General features: G+C 45.1%; 1 protein-coding gene across 1 annotated transcript; it reads right to left on the reverse strand.

Moving 5' to 3' along the window:
- Nucleotides 1–1,432: 1,432 nt before the first annotated feature.
- Nucleotides 1,433–18,250, reverse strand: LOC135978687 (up-regulator of cell proliferation-like). Its single transcript, XM_065579540.1, has 3 exons — nt 17,987–18,250; nt 16,411–16,533; nt 1,433–13,231 (listed from the first exon to the last, which is right to left on the reverse strand). Exons 1-3 carry the CDS (start codon nt 18,240–18,242, stop codon nt 8,508–8,510), a joined length of 5,103 nt encoding a protein of 1,700 aa, XP_065435612.1. The 5' UTR covers nt 18,243–18,250; the 3' UTR covers nt 1,433–8,507.
- Between the last annotated feature and the right edge of the window lie 246 nt (nt 18,251–18,496).

Below are 18,496 nucleotides of genomic sequence, written 5' to 3' on the forward strand. Positions count from 1 at the left end.
GTAACTTTGCACTCTGTCTCTCTTTCCATATCTGAATAGGAGCCAGACAAACGGTTGTGTCTAGCTAGGTGTGTAGCTAGCTAGCTACAGCAGTCTGAGTTTGTAAGTTTGTTCCTAGGGGGTTCCTGAATTCTTGGGTCCAGGAACTACAGTACTCAGGAGTCACCACAAGAAAGGGAGAAGACGGGACGGCGAGTGGGAGAAGGAAAGGATGAATGTGAGCTCTGAAAGAGAGGGGGAATAAACCTTACCTTTGCTGTTATCAGGCTTCCTGAGTTTTCCTCACAGGGGTTTAGGTACAAAAAGGGCCTCACTTTCTGGAGCTCGAAGCTGCAGTTATCTTGAATCTTCAGTCAAGGGTGACGTCCCCTCCAATTTTTGAGTCAAGCTCGTGCGTTTCACTTATCAGAAGAGGAGCAACTGAGAAAAAGGATTAAACTCAGCCTCTGGAAACGTAGATTCAGGCTCAAGTAGGTCATGGATAGACCACAACAAGTTTAGAATTTCTAATTGCCAGCAGCAACACCCATAAAACTAGCTGGGATATCTTTGGAGAAGGGTGAATTCTCATGAAAATTGGAGAAACCGTGTCTGTTCATAAGAAAAAAGTAAATTCTCCGTTCAGTGGAAGACAGATCAAAGTATACAAATGCTCCTCTTTCTAATTTATTTTTAAATATTGTTTGTAACAGCGCTATGTATGGGGTGTTAGGATGCAGGTAACATAGATTGGGTTGACTTGGGTTGAGATCCCCACAAAGTGCCTGCTCTGCTTTATATATAGGAAGATCTTAGGCTGTCAGAAATGTAAATACATTTAAATTTAGTAAATGAGTCAGGAATAGGATATGGAGAGGAAGGTATTTTGGGCAGAGGGGACAGCCAGCTTTTCCCTGGATATATGGGAAATCCCTGCAAGAGAAGGCACAGCCCAAAGAAAGTTCAACATCACCCCCTCTCTCGTGAACCTCAGACCCCATGGCTCCATAGACAGGACTGCTTGTCCATGCCGCACCCATGCTGCCCTGGCTACATGGCCATTTTCAGTGTGCTGGCTTGATCAGAGCTAGTGCTGGTATGTCTGTGCATGCTGGGAATCACACCCCTCAGCTCTAATGTAGATGCAGCCTTTGGGACTTTTGAAAATTTTACCCTTTCTCTTCTAAATTTTAATAGCTCTGGGTTTATTGCCCAGTGCTTGGAGGTGTCCTTGTGTGTCTCAGACTAATCCCTCTCCTAGGAACCGTTGCGCTGTGTAAGGGGTGGGGGGTGGGGGTGGGAGGGGGTTAGGGCAGAACTGCCCCTTAGCAGAAGATTTTAGAAGGAATAAATTCTCCAGTTTCCCATGTGAGAATAAGGTAAATAGCCAGGGGGACCTTAGGGATCAATGCGAAGGTTGCGGTGGTTCTGTGTATTTAGTATCACCTGGAATAATGGAGTGGCGAGTGAGATGGGGAAATTTGCTGATACCACAGAATTCTTCTGCTTGGGAGGATTGTGAGGGACACCAGCTAGGGCTACAAAAGTAGGTAGATGGGCAATGTGCTGGCGGGTGACATTCAATGTAGAAAGCTCAAGGTGCTGCACTGGGGAAGGAACAATTTAAAATTGGTGACATGGGGAAACCCACTAAGCTGCTGCACTGACAATGAAGAGAAGAGATTCCCCTTGGGGGGACACAAGAGGGAGCCATTGCCCCATGCAGATGTGCTCTCAGCCCTGCTGGAGAGAAGGGACACTGGCTGGGAGGTGATCGGGCATCCCAGGGCTGGGGTCACTGCAGAGACTTTGCTCCAGAAATGTTGTGATGGTTGATTCTCTCCCTACACATTTATTGTAATAAACCTAAATTCCCTTTTAACTAGAAATCCCCCTGCATTCAGCTGCTTCCCTCAGTGCTAGGTTAAAGCCTCTCCCACCCCAGCAGTTACCGAGCTGTGCCCCATTGTCCCTGGGCACCCCAGCAGAAGCCAACGTGGCTCCTGGCTCCCTGGAGCCGTCTTACTGCCCCAGCGCCCCCATCCTCTGAGCTGAGCTGCTCTGAGAGGGTGAGCCTCTCTTCTTGACTGGGTGGATGTTCTTCAAACTGTTATTAACATGAGAGATCGGTGAACTGAGGGTGTCTCTGTGTCTGTGTGTCTCCAGCCTCTGACTCTCCAATACAGAGGAATGTGTGTTTCTGTGCGTGTCTCCTCTCAGTTCAGAGAAGTAACAGAGGGGTAGCCGTGTTAGTCTGAATCTGTAAAAAGCGACAGAGAGTCCTGCGGCACCTTTAAAACTAACAGAAGTATTGGCTCAGGAAATCAGTGGTGTCACGGAGATAGCTGGGAGTGCTGGTGGCGTAGGGTCTGAGAAGGGTGGTTAGGATGTTGTTTTCTGGGAGTGGTAGATTTCCATTCCATACGGCTAAATGCAGTGCCTTGCATGGTGTCAAGTAACAGAGGGGTAACCATGTTAGTCTGAATCAGTTCAGAGAGGTTCCTTCACATTCGCAGGCCAGGCTGTGTCCGTAGCAGCCAGAGGGATGGGGGTCTGATGGCAGCAGAGGGGGACAGCTCTGTTTCACTGGAGGGGGATGTGGGAGGCTTGCAACCCATGAAACAGAGAGAGAAAAATAGAGGGTTTTTTGTTAAAGGGGCCCCTGCTGTTACCCGAGCATTATGACTGAGACTGTTATGAGGCTAACGAGGGTCCCTGTATCGCTTGGGATCTTGGGTTCATAGTTTGGAAGCATCACATCTCCTGAAATGTTTCCTGACCTCACCCACTATCCTTTCTCCCAGGGTTAAATAAAACAAAAAGGTCCAAGGCAACATTTCAAAATAAATAAGCCACTACAAAAAAAGTCAGTTCAGAAGTTTATTTTGTTTAAATATAAATGGTTTTCTGTTGCGTCTTATGCATGATTACATTAAAACAAGAATACTGATTTCTTAATGCACAATAGGGAGAGTAAATGACAGTCATGCTCTAAATATAACAGTTCAATTGTCTTCAACTGATTCTGATTTTGGGGGAACTCAGTTTAAACACTTAACATACATGCCAATCATTTATCTGTGTTTACAGCCTATTCTAAACTAACTACTTCCTACCATGTAGTACTCAGTTCCTTAATCTGCCCTTGTGTTGAATAAAGAAAGTTTCACTGATGCAACTTACACTATGTCTACACTAGCAGATGTACAGCACCCGGCGTTACAGTGCCCCGCAGTGAGTGCTGCAGGTAAAGCGCTGCTATGTGTTCACACTGCCAGTTGCCAGCACAATGGCATGGCCACACTTGCGCCGCAGGGTGGGGGCGAGCTCAGCACACAGTCCTATGAAAGTGGCTTTCCTCATCCAAAAGTTCTGCAGCCACTGCTCGTCATCCCAGACTTGCATGACGATGTGCTCCCACCACTCAATGCTTGTTTCCTGAGCCCAAAAGCAGCGTCCCACTGTGGTCAGCACCTCCGTGAATACCACAAGCAATCCTGTGTGGTGTGTGTTATGCATGTTGACATCGTCGTCAGACTCCTCATTCTCACTTTGTAGTTTAAGGAGTAACTGGACTGCCAGTCGTGATGTGCTAGTGAGACCCGTCCGCATATTCCTCAACAGTTCAGGATTCATTCCCACAGACTGAAGAGGCAGACAGCGCACAGTACAAAAACCGTTGAAAGATGGCACCAAATGTGGACGGAAGCAAAGGGACTGCTGGGATGTGAAGTGATGCATGATGGGGCATTGGGACAGAACCCAGGATGCCCCGTGACCCTCCCTCCCCCTTCCCACCAGCCTCAGAGGCAGAAAGGGAAGAGGTGCTCTGTGGAATACCTGCCCAGAGTGCACCGCTCTGAATGCCACTGCAAGTGCCACAAGTAGGGTGACCAAATGTCCCAATTTTATAGGGACAGTCCCGATTTTGGGGTCTTTTTCTTATATAGGCTCCTATTACCCCCCCACACACACACACATCCCTACCCCCTGTCCTGATTTTTCACATTTGCTGTCTGGTCACCCTAGCCGCAAGTGTGGTCATGCTATTGCGCTGGCCATTGACAGCGTGAACACACACAGTGGTTTCCCTGCAGCGCTCTCTAAGTGGTGCTGTAACTGCCTGCGCTGTACATCTGCAGTGTAGACAAAGCCTTTTGTTGCTTCCTCTTTTCTCCATGGGGATGGTCATGTACCAGTGGCCTGAGCTGGCTCAGCTGTGTTGCCACTCAGTGGAGGGAGGGAGCCATAGCTCTGATCCTTCCTTGTTCGTTCCATACCCACCATGTGAGCAGGGGCATAGCCGGGGGGCAGTGCCTGTCTACTCCCACATGCCTGGGCCCAGGATTCACAGAGCCTGTTCAGGAGCGTAAGAGGAGAGAATCTTTTTCTTCCTCATTCTCCTGAGTCACGATCTAGCCCCCTAGGATGCATCACTTGTAAGCCGCTGTCCTTAAGATCATCAATATGAATAGAATGAATACATGCAATCCACAGAGTTTACACTAGGACATACAAAATAAGTACAGTTAATAGTTGATTGGCTTAGCTGCTTGCATATGTTGCATGCTGAATAAAATAAAGCAGAGAGCAAAATACTGGTTGTTGTTTCTTTTCTTCATCTCAGTGAGGTTTTTGTGGTATGAGGATATCCCACAATTCACTGAACCAGTGGATATTGGGGTTTCAAAGCACAGTTTCTTTGGGGGCAGGGTGTTCATATTTTTGTCCCTTCTTTTTCATGTTTATCTTGGAGTTTTTCTGCTTCACTTGAAGGGAGATAGAAGCTGAGACGGCATCCTCCTTGCCATCAAACAGCTTGAAAATTCCCAGTGCAGGAGCCAGTCAGAGCACAGAGGTTGTAACAGCCATTCAGAATAAAGAGATTTTGCATATGCATTGTGTGGTAAAGAAATAACATACAGTGATTATGTACATCTCTGCACGCTGGTCAGATAAGGATCATTATTAGCCAGCGCAACGCAAAGGAATTTGCATACTGCGTGATCATTGAAAAATATTTATTCAGTGATTACATAAATTGAACATTTTCAACCAATCAAAATTCAAGGAATAGTATAAATTAGAAACCACTCAGTTGTAACCATTCTGCCAGGTGAAGCTGGCAGCAACCAGGGTCGAGTTCAATATCTAGGGGGTTCTTTTCAATAATACAAAACAGAATCGGCTTGAGCCCCAACCAGTATCCTGGGAAAATTACACATCACCCCTGGGTGCCTCTCAGAGGCAATGCTTCCCCTTTCACAAGCACTGAGTCTGAGTGTAGATCAGAAACTTTAAATGAATGGAGGGAAGTCACCCAACATTAATTAGGGAAAATGCCACAAGCAGGATTCATAAACAAAACTGTGAGCAGAACACCCACCCCGGAGTCCGTGGGGCAGTGTCCTCTGCCTCATGTTCTTGAGTTCTACAACCAAAAGTTCCTTTACTGTGCCCCTCTCTGGTCCCTCACCATACCCCACTCATGGTGGTTGTCCTTGGTCAGTGAAGACCAAGGGTTTAGAGGAGCATCTGTGTGAGTTCACTTCCCAGCTGGGGAAGAAGGCACCTTCCTAGCTCTGCCATCTGAGCACTTGCTCTGGCTGGCCACCCCACCAGCCATGGTTCCTCTCCCTTGGCCACCCTGCCAGCCACTCATTCCACTTACTGGTCACCTTCTGCCACCTGCCTCTCTGCTGTGCCCACTGCAGGTCAGTCTCCTGAGGCTCCACCCAGCTCTTAGGGCATGGCTACACTTGCAGATGTAGAGCGCTGAGAGTTAAACCAGCCCTCGGAGAGCACATTAGGGAAAGCGCTGCAGTGTGTCCACACTGTCAGATTCAAATGCACTGGCGTGGCCACATTAGCAGCTCTTGCAACAGCTACAGAGAGCAGTGCATTGTGGTAGTTATCCCAGCATGCAAGTGGCTGCAACATGCTTTTCAAATGGGGTGGGGTGGGGTGTGACAGGGAGTGTGTTGTGTGTATGTCGGGGCAGAGAGAGTGGGTTTTGGGGGGACTGAGAGCATGTCAGCATGCTGTCCTGTAAGTTCAGACAGGAGCAGACCCCCCTCCCCCTGCCTCTCAAGCAGCATTCCACAGTAATGGTTGCTTTGTCTCGGAGCAGATAAGCAGCCGGCTGTCAAGAAACGGAGTTTTCAAAGGGCATATCCGCACTCCTACAGACGATTCCAAACAATGACAAGAGTGGCCACTTGACTTAACGCGATTATGGGAGGCCGATCGGAGTGCAGTAATGCAACACCTTGTTCACACTGACGCTGGGGCGTTTCAGCCGAGATGCACGAAGCATTATGCTTCTGGTGGAGGTGGATTACCAGGAGCGTTCCAGCTGCAGAGTCCAGGTGCTCTACATGCCTTGCCAGTGTGGACGGGTCATGAGTTAGGGCGCCCGGGGCTGCTTTAATGCACTCTAACTCGCAAGTGTAGCCAAGCCCTTAGTGATTTTCAGCTATTAGGCTGGGCAGAAATGCTGTCCTACCACAAGTGATTGTCAGCTCTTTTGAGCACTTAAAATAACAAAAGGCTCCTAATGGAGCCTATTTAGCTCTCTTGTTTGAACAGTGGGGAGGAACAGGTTAAACCAGACCAGGGACCCTTAGGGAGAGTTCACACCTCCTGGCAGAGATACCTCTCCTCACCCTTCTTACTTTCACAGGGATCAGGCATTCGAGCCCCTGGCTTAATGAGTCCTTTCAGCTGAGGGTGACCCCTCATTTGAGGCAGGTTAAGCACAGTTCTGCTCCCCTTTACTCATGCAATAAATGCAACAACACTGACAACAACATTTCACTACCCCTCCATTCAGTACTAAAGTGATTTGTAACCCAACACTATTCAAATTTGATCACTTTGAGCAACATCTCTATATCGGCTTGATATCTAGGCAGAGTAGGTGAGTTCATGTAAATACAGTTTGCTCCTAAAGTCTCTCCCACTCCCAGCTAGATGGCATGAGAGAACTCATTCAAACCCTGTTTACATAGTTATGTTAGGAAGAAGCTTCCTCTCTAAACATGTTTCTATAAAATTTCCATTAGATGGTTTCTTGCACCTCCCACTGAGACATCTTGTAATGGCCACTGTCAGAGACAGGATGGATCACTGGTTTGATCCAGTACAGCAGGGAGATGAGATACCGAGCTAGATGGCCTTTAGATCTGATCCAATACAGCCAGAAGGTGGGATACCAGGCTATATGGGTTATTGGTCTGATCCAATAAGGCAGAGAGGTGGGGATACCAGGCTATATGGGTTATTGGTCTGATCCAATAAGGCAGAGAGGTGGGGATACCAGGCTATATGGGTTATCGGTCTGATCCAATAAGGCAGAGAGGTGGGGATACCAGGCTATATGGGTTATCGGTCTGATCCAATAAGGCAGAGAGGTGGGGATACCAGGCTAGACGGGTTATCGGTCTGATCCAATAAGGCAGAGAGGTGGGATACCAGGCTAGATGGGTTATTGAAGTGATCCAATAAGGCAGAGAGATGGGGATACCAGGCTAGACGGGTTATTGGAGTGATCCAATAAGGCAGAGAGGTGGGATACCAGGCTAGACGGGTTATCGGTCTGATCCAATAAGGCAGAGAGGTGGGGATACCAGGCTAGATGGGTTATTGGAGTGATCCAATGAGGCAGAGAGGTGGGGCTATCAGGCTAGACGGGTTATCGGTCTGATCCAATAAGGCAGAGAGGTGGGGCTACCAGGCTAGACGGGTTATCGGTCTGATCCAATAAGGCAGAGAGGTGGGGATACCAGGCTAGACGGGTTATCGGTCTGATCCAATAAGGCAGAGAGGTGGGGCTACCAGGCTAGACGGGTTATCGGTCTGATCCAATAAGGCAGAGAGGTGGGGCTACCAGGCTAGACGGGTTATCGGTCTGATCCAATAAGGCAGAGAGGTGGGGCTACCAGGCTAGACGGGTTATCGGTCTGATCCAATAAGGCAGAGAGGTGGGGCTACCAGGCTAGACGGGTTATCGGTCTGATCCAATAAGGCAGAGAGGTGGGGCTACCAGGCTAGACGGGTTATCGGTCTGATCCAATAAGGCAGAGAGGTGGGGATACCAGGCTAGACGGGTTATCGGTCTGATCCAATAAGGCAGAGAGGTGGGGATACCAGGCTAGACGGGTTATCGGTCTGATCCAATAAGGCAGAGAGGTGGGATACCAGGCTAGACGGGTTATTGGTCTGATCCAATAAGGCAGAGAGGTGGGGCTACCAGGCTAGACGGGTTATCGGTCTGATCCAATAAGGCAGAGAGGTGGGATATCAGGCTAGATGGAGACAGGGATACATGGACTATCCGATTGCTTTGGTATGTCTGCTCCTGTGCAGCAGCCTTGCACTAACTGGAAGATGTGACCTGCCGTTGATTTTTTTGAGTTTTCAATTTTAAAAAGGGCCCAGGCTGTCAGATTGGGTCATATTCCCATTTTTTAAAATTAAGGGGTTTGTTTTGTTGAAGTATATCCTATTCAAAGATACACTTGGGATGTCTATTTTTTCAGATAAAACCCTTGCTTTAGGCCCCGCAGTGCATACTCTTTAGTTATATTTTTCCAATCTCTTGGGAGATCTGCTGCTTTCGCATCATACTTCCTAGCTAACTGGTCATTGAATGATTTGAAAACAAATTTCCAGTAATCAGAAGCATCAATGCTGGGATCAGGCTGAATGCGCCAGTCTGGGTAGTAACGGCGGTAATCTTTGAAAGGATGATATTTTCCTGCTGTGGCTACGGTTTGGAATTCACGATTGGAAACCACGTCAGAGGAGCATATGGAATGCTCAAGCTTTTGTGAACCCCGATCCCTGAAGTTCCCTAATCCTTTGGGTCGATGGACTGATACAAAATGCTCTTTATGGTCAGTGCCTCCTGCTTCACAGGGGGCTTTACAGAACGGACACTGCTTCCCACAGCCAAACACTCGCTTGAAGATCTCATCCTGGGGTTTCACTGACAGGTTGGAGAGTTTGGTCTCAAGTTCCAAACGATTAAACTGGGTTAAGATTTGTTGTTCCAGCTCCAGAAGGAAGGTTCGAATGTTATCAGAAAGCTGCTCAATTTTTGCTGTGCTTTTAAACTGTACTCCAACTAAGCTATTGCTGGAAATGACCAGGTCCTGCTGAAGCTCTTTGCAAAAGTTGTCTAAAAAGGCAGAAACTGTGTTATTGTTTTGATTTATGGAGTTTTTCAGAACTCCTTTGATTGTATTTATTATTCTGGATAGAATCCCTTTCTCCAAATCTCCCAAACTCGCCTTCCCTCCATAGCGATCTATCAGACATTTCTGTATCCAGGATTTGACAAACTTTTCATAGTTACTTATGTATTTCACATAGTTGTCAAAGTTCATCTCTTCCAGCAGCTTCTTTAGCACAGAGAACTGGAAGAAGCTTCGGCTGGCGTATTCAACGGCCTGTTCACTGCTGAGAAAATTGTCAACTATTTCTAGTCCGAGCCTTTTGTTGACATAACCCACCAGGGCAGGTTTGAGACATTGATAACAGAAATCCTTGGCCCTTGTTTGGCTTTCATCCTTTTCCAAATAGAGATCCATAAATATGGAGAAATACTGAGGTTTCAGCTTCTCCAGACGTTGCTGAGGATCGTTTTCTTTGATAAAATCTTCATGCATCTTCTGAAATGCACAAGCTGCTTCCCCCAAAATGTGAAGTTTCAGGTCAACTTCAAAACTAGGGGTAGTGGGAAGTTTCTGAACATCCTCCCGTTTTAACCTCTCATTAACCATATGCAGCAGTTCTCCACAATAGGTTTCATCATAGTCTGTTTTGGATTTAACTTTTTCTTCAATGTATTTCTTGCATTCATTCATTAAAGATAGAGCAAGCTCTTCAGTTTTACGGTGACAGTCCTGTAAGAAGAATTCCACAACTGCTGTGGTCCATTTTAGTTCTAAGTATTCCTTCTTCATTGTGAAAGACTTCATTCCATAACCCAGCAGGCTTTTTGCATGTTGTAGCATCTGATTAACGGCACTCCCTCGATTCTCAAAATCCTTTCTCAGCTGGAGATCCATATCTTGAACAACTTGACGTTTCTGTAAACTACTGAGCTTTAACTCTGACAAGGTTTTTCGCCACATTGTTTCAAATTCTATTTTCAGTTTCTCATTGTCTAGTTTATGTTTTCTGTTCCGGCATTCAGCCAAGAGTCTGTCAACTTTCCCTTCAATTGTCTGTTTGTACCCAGTTTGGATAGTGTCTATCTTGTGCTGTCCTCTTTGGATTCGAATTGCTTCCTCACAGTTACTGATTGAATAACTTTCAAGTTCTCTTTTGAGGCTATTTGCGCTCCTTTTGAAATCTTCTCTGTACTTTTCTATCAGGTTCAAATTTGAAGCTCCACTTTTAAAATACTGTTCTAAATTATCCAAGAGCTTCTTTTCTTCCTCCTGAAGTTTCCCTTGTGCCTCAATTTTTAAACTCATTAAAGGATCACGCTCTAGTTTCTCTGGTGGCTGGTTCTGGATGAAAGTTTCTTTTTCGGATATCCAGATATACATCTTCTTGCGGAAATCCCACTCCCATTCAGAATACTTCATAGACAGCTGGTTATAGGCTTCAGCTACTAGACTGTTTCTAAAGCTAAAGATGAAGTTTTCATGTTTTACAGCTTCCCACAGACTCTTCAGCCATTCAATAAATTCAGGAATGTCTTTGACAGGTCTGTTAAGTGAACGGTTCTTTATGAATTCAAACAGGTATTTCTTTAGCTCACACACACTCTCACTGTATCCAGTGTTTACTGGAGCCATGGGAGGGACTCCATGCCACAGGCCAGGGATGTACCAATTGTGTTTCTCTGGGTTATACTCCATAATATCAGAAAATGCCATTTCCCTGCTTTGTTTTTCCATCCTTGCTGCAGCTTTGGTCATTTCATTCAGCTGCTCCAGTAGATGCTTCCTGTCCCTCATGTTTTGATCATGAGCAGACACATCACTGACGTTCTGATGCACAAATTGGCAGTTTGGCTTTTGTCCTATTTCCTCCATTCTGAGAAAGGCATGGACCACAATTTGCAGAATATCCTTCATTTCTGTGGCATTCTCCATGGCCATGTTAACGATCGTTATGTCACTCAATCCAATCACCAGGGTGGCCAGCTCATTGTCATGTTGATAACTGTCTTCCAGTGCCGTTAGTTCAGGGGCCTTCAGACCTTCAGTGTCTATCACCAGGATGAAATCACAGCCACTTAGCTTCTGAACAACTTCTGTAACTTTAATGAGTGTCATGAAGGCTCCTCGCGTACATCGGCCACTGCTCACTGCAAACTGCAGGCCAAACATGGTGTTGAGGAGGGTGGATTTCCCTGTGCTCTGCACTCCCAGCACGGTTATAACCACCATTCTGGATCTACCCTCCAGTCTGATATTGAGATGAGTTAGAACATCTATTACCCAGTTCATGGGGATGTTGGAGGCATCTCCATCAATCAGCTCCATAGGAAACCCTTCCAGCATCAAGTCAGCTGCTATGGCTGGGAGATGGATGAATTGTCTTTGGCTTTCTGCCATTTTACCTTCTTTAACCATTGAGCATTCAGCCTCATAGAACTGCCCCAACTCTCGCATGAAATGCTCAACGCCAAGGGAACTATCAGCTATTAATTTATCTAGTTTTTCCAGCTGTTTTCGGTCCACTCCTGGAGTTTCACATTTCTTTTTATACTGCTCCCGCATTTTAGAAAGATTTCCTCTGGCAGTGTTATCGAGGCTAAATTTCATCCATTTCAAGAAGTAATGTTTCTCCATTGTAGGCAAGTGTTCTAGTCCATTGATAAACTTAGTCAAACCATTAGTAAGGCCACACTGATTCTGCTGTCTGCGTATCTCTAACCATTTCTGTTTCAGCTCAGATTTATAGTCTTCAGTGGCCATGTCCCCTTGCCTTTTCATTCGACACAGCTCTTTTTCCACTTTAGCCAGGCTTTTCCATGGCTCCCCTTGGAGTCTCAACATTTCTCTTTTGTATTTTGCCACGTCTCTTATTTCTGCAGTGATATCTTCAGCACATTTCCTCGCACACTGACATGCCTGACAGTCCTCATCCACCTGGATTCCTAGGTCACGTGCCATCACAGCCATGGCTTCCAAACTCACTGTCTTGGGAGATGAGTTCATTATGGTTCCTATGGTGGACTGCACCTTTTTCACAAATCCTGCATTATTAGTGGTGCTGTCTTTCACCAGTAGCTGTGATTTGCTCAGCTTCAGCACAGGGGTCAGCTTGTTAAGGAATCCCAGAGTTTCTATGGGTTTCTCATTCTTGTAGTTAAGGATGAAGTAATATTTAGCTGTTGATTCTTTCAGAGATGATAACAGCGCATATTCTGTCTCACTGATGCTCTCAGTAACTATGAACACTGCTGAGGAGGCCTCTGTTAAAAAGCTAAACTGCAGCCACTGCGACTCAATGTTTCCACGCAGATTTGTAACTGCAACAGGTTCTGGGAAAAGATCGGAATTCTCATTTCCACCAGGAAAATACCAGGAAATCTCGACCAGCCCATCTGCGATTTGCCGAAGAACATTCCCAGACTCCATGTCCCGATGGATAAAGAAATTGTGGTGCTGCTGGGAGGGGCTGAGAACATCATTGAGGAGTTTGGATTTGGAAAAGCTGCAGCTCCCCAACCGCACAAAGGAAATGGTTGGTAGTGAAGTGAGCACCAGGCTCTCCTCTCTGAACCCTCTGCTCTCTGCCAGGGAGTGTGGCCTCCACTTCCTCACAATGTCTCTCATGGCCCACAGAAGTAGGATACACTTGTGGATTTCAAGGGCAGGTAGCAGCAGAGGGAGGGCAAATTGGCACATGGACATTTTGGACAGGATCTCCTGCTGCAGGAAACCGTCTGAGTAAAGCAGAACGGCACAGAGAACATCGAGGGGGTGCAGTGAAACTTTTATCTCAGCATCACTAACATAGAAATTGTCATCAATATGCAGCTCTTTATCATCATCAGTCATTTCTTCTTCAGGTGCCTTGTGCCCAATGCTTGTATTTCTGGCTGTCCCATTCACAGCCATGACCTTCCTCAGGAAATGCCACGGTAAATCACTTAATGCCTCTGGAATCCTGTTTTTGATGCCTTCTGGGCAGATCTCCAGGACATCCCTCAGCCTGATCTTCCTGCTTCTGTGCTTCTCCAGGTTTAATCTGGACAGAATATCTTGAAATGCTTTACTTCTTTCTGCAAAAGGAAGTGAAAACAAACTAAATTTTCAGAGTAGAAAATTATAACTTTATATACAGTTTACTAATTCCTTAGACTGGCTGATGTTGTGGGAGTTATGAAAAGAGAATTGTAATTTAAAGAAAAGCAGTACCCAGTAAATGACAGATGCATTACGCATCCTGGGCTCAATTCTTCTCTTATTTATATGGCACAATATAAATAAAGCCAACAGGATTACTTCTGTGCTTACCTCTCATAACTGTTGTTCTTCGAGATGTGTTGTTCACATCTATTACAATTAGGTGTGGGCGTGCTGCGTGCATGGGTGTCGGAAACTTTTCCCCTTAGCAGCTCCCATCAGAAAGGCAGGGGAGCCCCCTAGAGTGGTGCCCTTATGGCGCTGTATATGGTACCCTGCCGGCCCAACCTCCCTTCGGTTCCTTCTTGCCATAGACTCCGACAGAGGGGAAGCAGGGTGGGTATTGTAATGGACGTGAACAACACATCTCGAAGAACAACAGTTATGAGAGGTAAGTAACCATCTTTTCTTCTTTGAGTGATTGCTCACGTCCATTCCAATTAGGTGACTTCCAAGCTTACCACTAGAGGAGGGTAGGAGTCATGGAACGATTGATTGAAGGACAGCTCTGCCGACTGCCACATCATCTCTGGCCTGTTGGTTGACAGCATAGTGAGCTATAAACATGTGCACTGAAGACCAGGTAGCTTCCTTCACCAAGTAATTGCTGAACCAACAAGCGGGGATGCCATTTTAGATTTGGTTTTGGTGAGTAGTGAGAACCTCATAGAAGAAATGGTTGTAGGGGACAACCTTGGTTTGAGAGATCATGAGCTAGTTCAGTTTAAACTAAATGGAAGGATAAACAAAATAGATCTGTGACTAGGGTTCTTGATTTCAAAAGGGCTAACTTAAAAAATTAAGGAAATTAGTTAGGGAAGTGGATTGGACTTGTGGATCTAAAGGTGGAGAGGGCCTGGAATTATTTCAAGTCAAAGTTGCAGAAACTATCAGAAGCCTGCATCCCAAGAAAGGGGAAAAAATTCACAGGCAGGAGTTGTAGACTAAGCTGGATGAGCAAGCATCTCAGAGAGGTGATTAAGAAAAAGCAGAAAGCCTACAAGGAGTGGAAGATGAGAGTGATCAGCAAGGAAAGCTACCTTATTGAGGTCAGAACATGTAGGGATAAAGTGAGAAAGGCCAAAAGCCATGGAGAGTTGGACCTTGCAAAGGGAATTTAAACCAATAGTAAAAGGTTCTATAGCCATATAAATAAGAAGAAAACAAAGAAAGAAAAAGTGGGACTGCTAAACACTGAGGATGGAGTGGAGGTTAAGGATAATCTAGGCATGTCCCAATATCTAAACAAATACTTTGCCTCAGTCTTTAATGAGGCTAATGAGGAGCTTAGGAATAATGGTAGGATGACAAATGGGAATGAGGATATGGAGGTAGATATTACCACATCCAAGGTAGAAGCCAAACTCAAACATCTTAATGGGACTAAATCGGGGGACCCAGATAATCTTCATCCAAGAATATTAAAGGAACTGTCACATGAAATTGCAAGCCCATTAGCAACAATTTTTAATGAATCTGTAAACTCAGGGGTTGTACCATATGACTGGAGAATTGCTAACATCGTTCCTATCTTTAAGAAACGGTGGGGACGGGGGAGAAAGTGATCCGGTAACTATAGGCCTCTTAGTTTGAGATCTGTAGTATGCAAGGTCTTGGAAAAATTTTTGAAGGAGAAAGTAGTTAAGGACATTGAAGTCAATGGTAATTGGGACAAAATTCAACATGGTTTTACAGAAGGTAGATTGTGCCAAACCAACCTGATCTCCTTCTTTGAGAAGGTAACAGATTTTTTAGACAAAGTAAACAGTGTGCTGCTTGCCTGGAGCTAGAATAAAGGATTGAGACTGAGAGTCTGTCAAGACTCATAGAATCATAGGACTGGAAGAGACCTTGAGAGGTCATCAAGTCCAGTCCCCTGAACTCATGGCAGGACCAGCATCATCTAGAACATCCCTGACAGGTGTTTGTCTAACCTGCTCTTAAAAATCTCCAATGATGGAGATCCCACAACCTCCCTACGCAATTTACTCCAGTGCCTAACCACCCTGACAGTTAGGAAGTTTTTCCTAATGTCCAACCTAAACCTCCCTTGCTGCAATTTAAGTCCAGTGCTTCTTGTCCTAACATCAGAGGTTAAGGAGAACAATTTTTCTCCATCCTCCTTGTAACAGCCTTTCAGGTACTTGAAAATGGTTATCACGTCCTCTCTCAATCTTCTCTTCTCCAGACTAAACAAGCCCAATTCTTCCCTCACAGGTCATGTTTTCTAAACCTTTAATCATTAATCATTTTATCTTTTATTTCTTTTCCCCTTCCTTGTTGTCTTTGCTTTTTCTGTTTTCATTCCGTACCTCCTTTCCTCCCAGTTTTTACGTGCGTTTCCTCCACTTTCTTACCCCACAGCCCATTTCAGACCCCCCTCCCCGAGACCCACTCTCACTCCAACCCCCATCCTTTCCTCCAGCCTCTGACAAACCCATCAGTCACAATCCTCATCATTTCATCCAGCCCCTCAGTCATCCATTCTCAAGGAAAAGGGAGGTAACTAGCAGTGGGAAAGAGAGGAAAAGGCACTTTTCTCTCCGTCCTCCTTACTACACTGCTGGCCAACAACCTTCTCAACAAGTGTCTCCTTTCTTCCCTGTACAGATGCCCCATATTTTCACTTGAAATATGTGGTTGGCCCAAATGGGGGGAGGGAAAGGAGGTGGGGGGAGAGTAGGTGTGGGGCAGAGGGAAACAGGAGGAGATGTTTAGGGGCTATAACGCCACCATTTCTTTTGGGCAGTAGCTGCCACTGGTCCCAACGCTTTGCCACTGGCCTTCATGGGAACACGGATCAACTACAAGTTGTGGCTCAAAGCATCCCACTGACCAATACAGACCAAAGTTTAAGCAAAGGAGCCCCTGTGTTTCTGCCTCTAAGCCACTGACTGGGTTTCCATGGCATCCCTGTTTGAATCTGAGCAAATTTGTGTGCAGAATACCAAGAGAATTCTTCACTCTCACAAGCACCATTCACACCTGGCAGCACCAAGCTCTTCTAAAGGTGTTAACTCCCACTACAGAAGAAAAGGTGATCAGAGGAAATTACCTTTGGAAAGGTCTGTCTCCTCTGGCTTTTTGTCTTGTTGAATATCTAATTCCAGTTCTGGATTTACGACACCTTTTTCCCCCAGCTCTGGGGCTTGCAGAGTCTGAGATTCCTGATTTAATCCTTCCAGCAAGAAAACAAGAGGAGAAAAGTTATTTAGTGTCTAATTCTCTTCAATCCCCAGTTTTCTGTGTGTATTTTATTTCATTCACTGCTCCTGCCTCTGCATTTCATTACATAGTTTCTATTTTATAATAGAAGATCTACTTATCCAATACATTGATATGAAGCTTTGGATAAAAAATGCAATGGATTCAGTAGCATTCTGACCTCTTCTAAGGGAGATCAGGGGTTAATTCTTAGTCACTTTCCTTTCTGATCAGAGCCCCAGAGGGGAGCTGTGCACCTACTTATGGTTCTTGCTCCTCACTGTAGTCTATCCCTGTTCTGCAACCAGTTCCCAATAAACTACACAATGTTTATAAATATTGTCTTTGATTTCCATTGCTGTATCAGGTTACATAATCTTGGTGGGTCTGGCACCCTCAAACCATTCTAGCTAGAATCCAAAGAGATTCTTTGGGGGCATTGTGGCTTAGTTGGTGCCCCTGCCACAAAAACTGGGGGAAACAGACATGTAAAAATGTGACACACTATTGGTCTTCAATTGGCTTCACTTTTGGGTCCATCTCTAGCTCTCTTTCATTTTTGGAGGATTTTGCTTGTCCAGCCCCATGGCAAAAATACTAGATTCTGGGGCACCTTGGAAAAATGCTAGATTCCAAGGAGCTGGAATCAGGAAGTCTTTTGGGCTCATCTGGGCAAGTTCACATTTCTCAGTGCTATTGTTTCAAGCAGATGTCACTGCAACAGTTACACTCACTTGTACTTCATGCTATCAAGATTATCTCTGCAATCAAAAATGCTAGAAACATTTTTTTTAAATGAACAAGTTCAGTTTCTGGATCAAAATTCTGTAGCAAAGGGTGAATTCTGTGACTGTAGAATCATGGCATACACAGGGCACTGGATATAAGCAAGGGAAGTTTGCCTTCTGTCCCTAACCATAACTACTGGATTCTCTGGTGACCTCCTGTGGGTGTGGACATCTCTACACCCATCCATAGTTTGATGGATACATAGATCCTGTGGTTAGATACAGTGTCACATTTCAAAAAGTTTGTTCTATGAAAGATTCTACAGGTTTGAGAGTTATCCCTTACACATAAAGGGCCTCATCCAAAGCACACTGAAGACAATGGAGATTTACTGATGTTGACCATCTGAAGATCTTTTTGTGTATATTTATATTCTATTGGTAAATTTCTATCAAAGGTTTTGTAGAATACACCACTATATCATAATTTTACACAGGAGCAAAGAAGTCATACAATAGCTGCCTGTGAACTGTATGTTTCAATTTCATCATTTTCATGCATTTGAATTCTCAGCCATAACTTTGCATTAACATAGGCTCCACCATTAATCATGTATCTATTTGAAAATTAGCCTTTGATCGATGTTGCGTGTATTAATTTTTTTCGTTCTGAAAGACAAAACAAAAACAACAACCTACCACACTGAGGATGTTGTAAATCCTGATTTGTGCCCGGAAACATGGTTTCTAAACACTCCAGGAATTGCTGACAGGCCAGTGCTCCCTTTCTCTGGATTTGAATTAACAATTTTCTAATTTTCGCCTCTGTATCCGATATTGTGTTCATATTGTCATAGTCCTCGTCTGTGATGAGGGACTGAGCAAGTGACTCATCCAAGACACCACCTGGGTCATTTTGAATAATTTTAATCAGTTTACGTCGCTCTTTGCACATAATCTTCAAGGATTTCTTATCAGCGACCACTGTTACTGAATCGGGGGATCTGTAATAATGAAAAAATACAATGCTTTTTAGACAAGGAGCAAGAAATCATTTGTGAAGGTGACAGAATTAGATTCAGGTTAGTGAATAATCTGGGATTCTGCCTTCCTCAGTATCAGTTTAGGGTAGGCCTATACAGCAGTCAGTGGTGTGGCTGCAGCACTTGTAGACATATGTGAACTTTTTTTCCTCTAGTTCAATCAAAT

The sequence above is a fragment of the Chrysemys picta genome, unplaced genomic scaffold (genome assembly GCF_011386835.1).
Source record: "Chrysemys picta bellii isolate R12L10 unplaced genomic scaffold, ASM1138683v2 scaf404, whole genome shotgun sequence".
Taxonomy (NCBI): domain Eukaryota; kingdom Metazoa; phylum Chordata; order Testudines; family Emydidae; genus Chrysemys; species Chrysemys picta.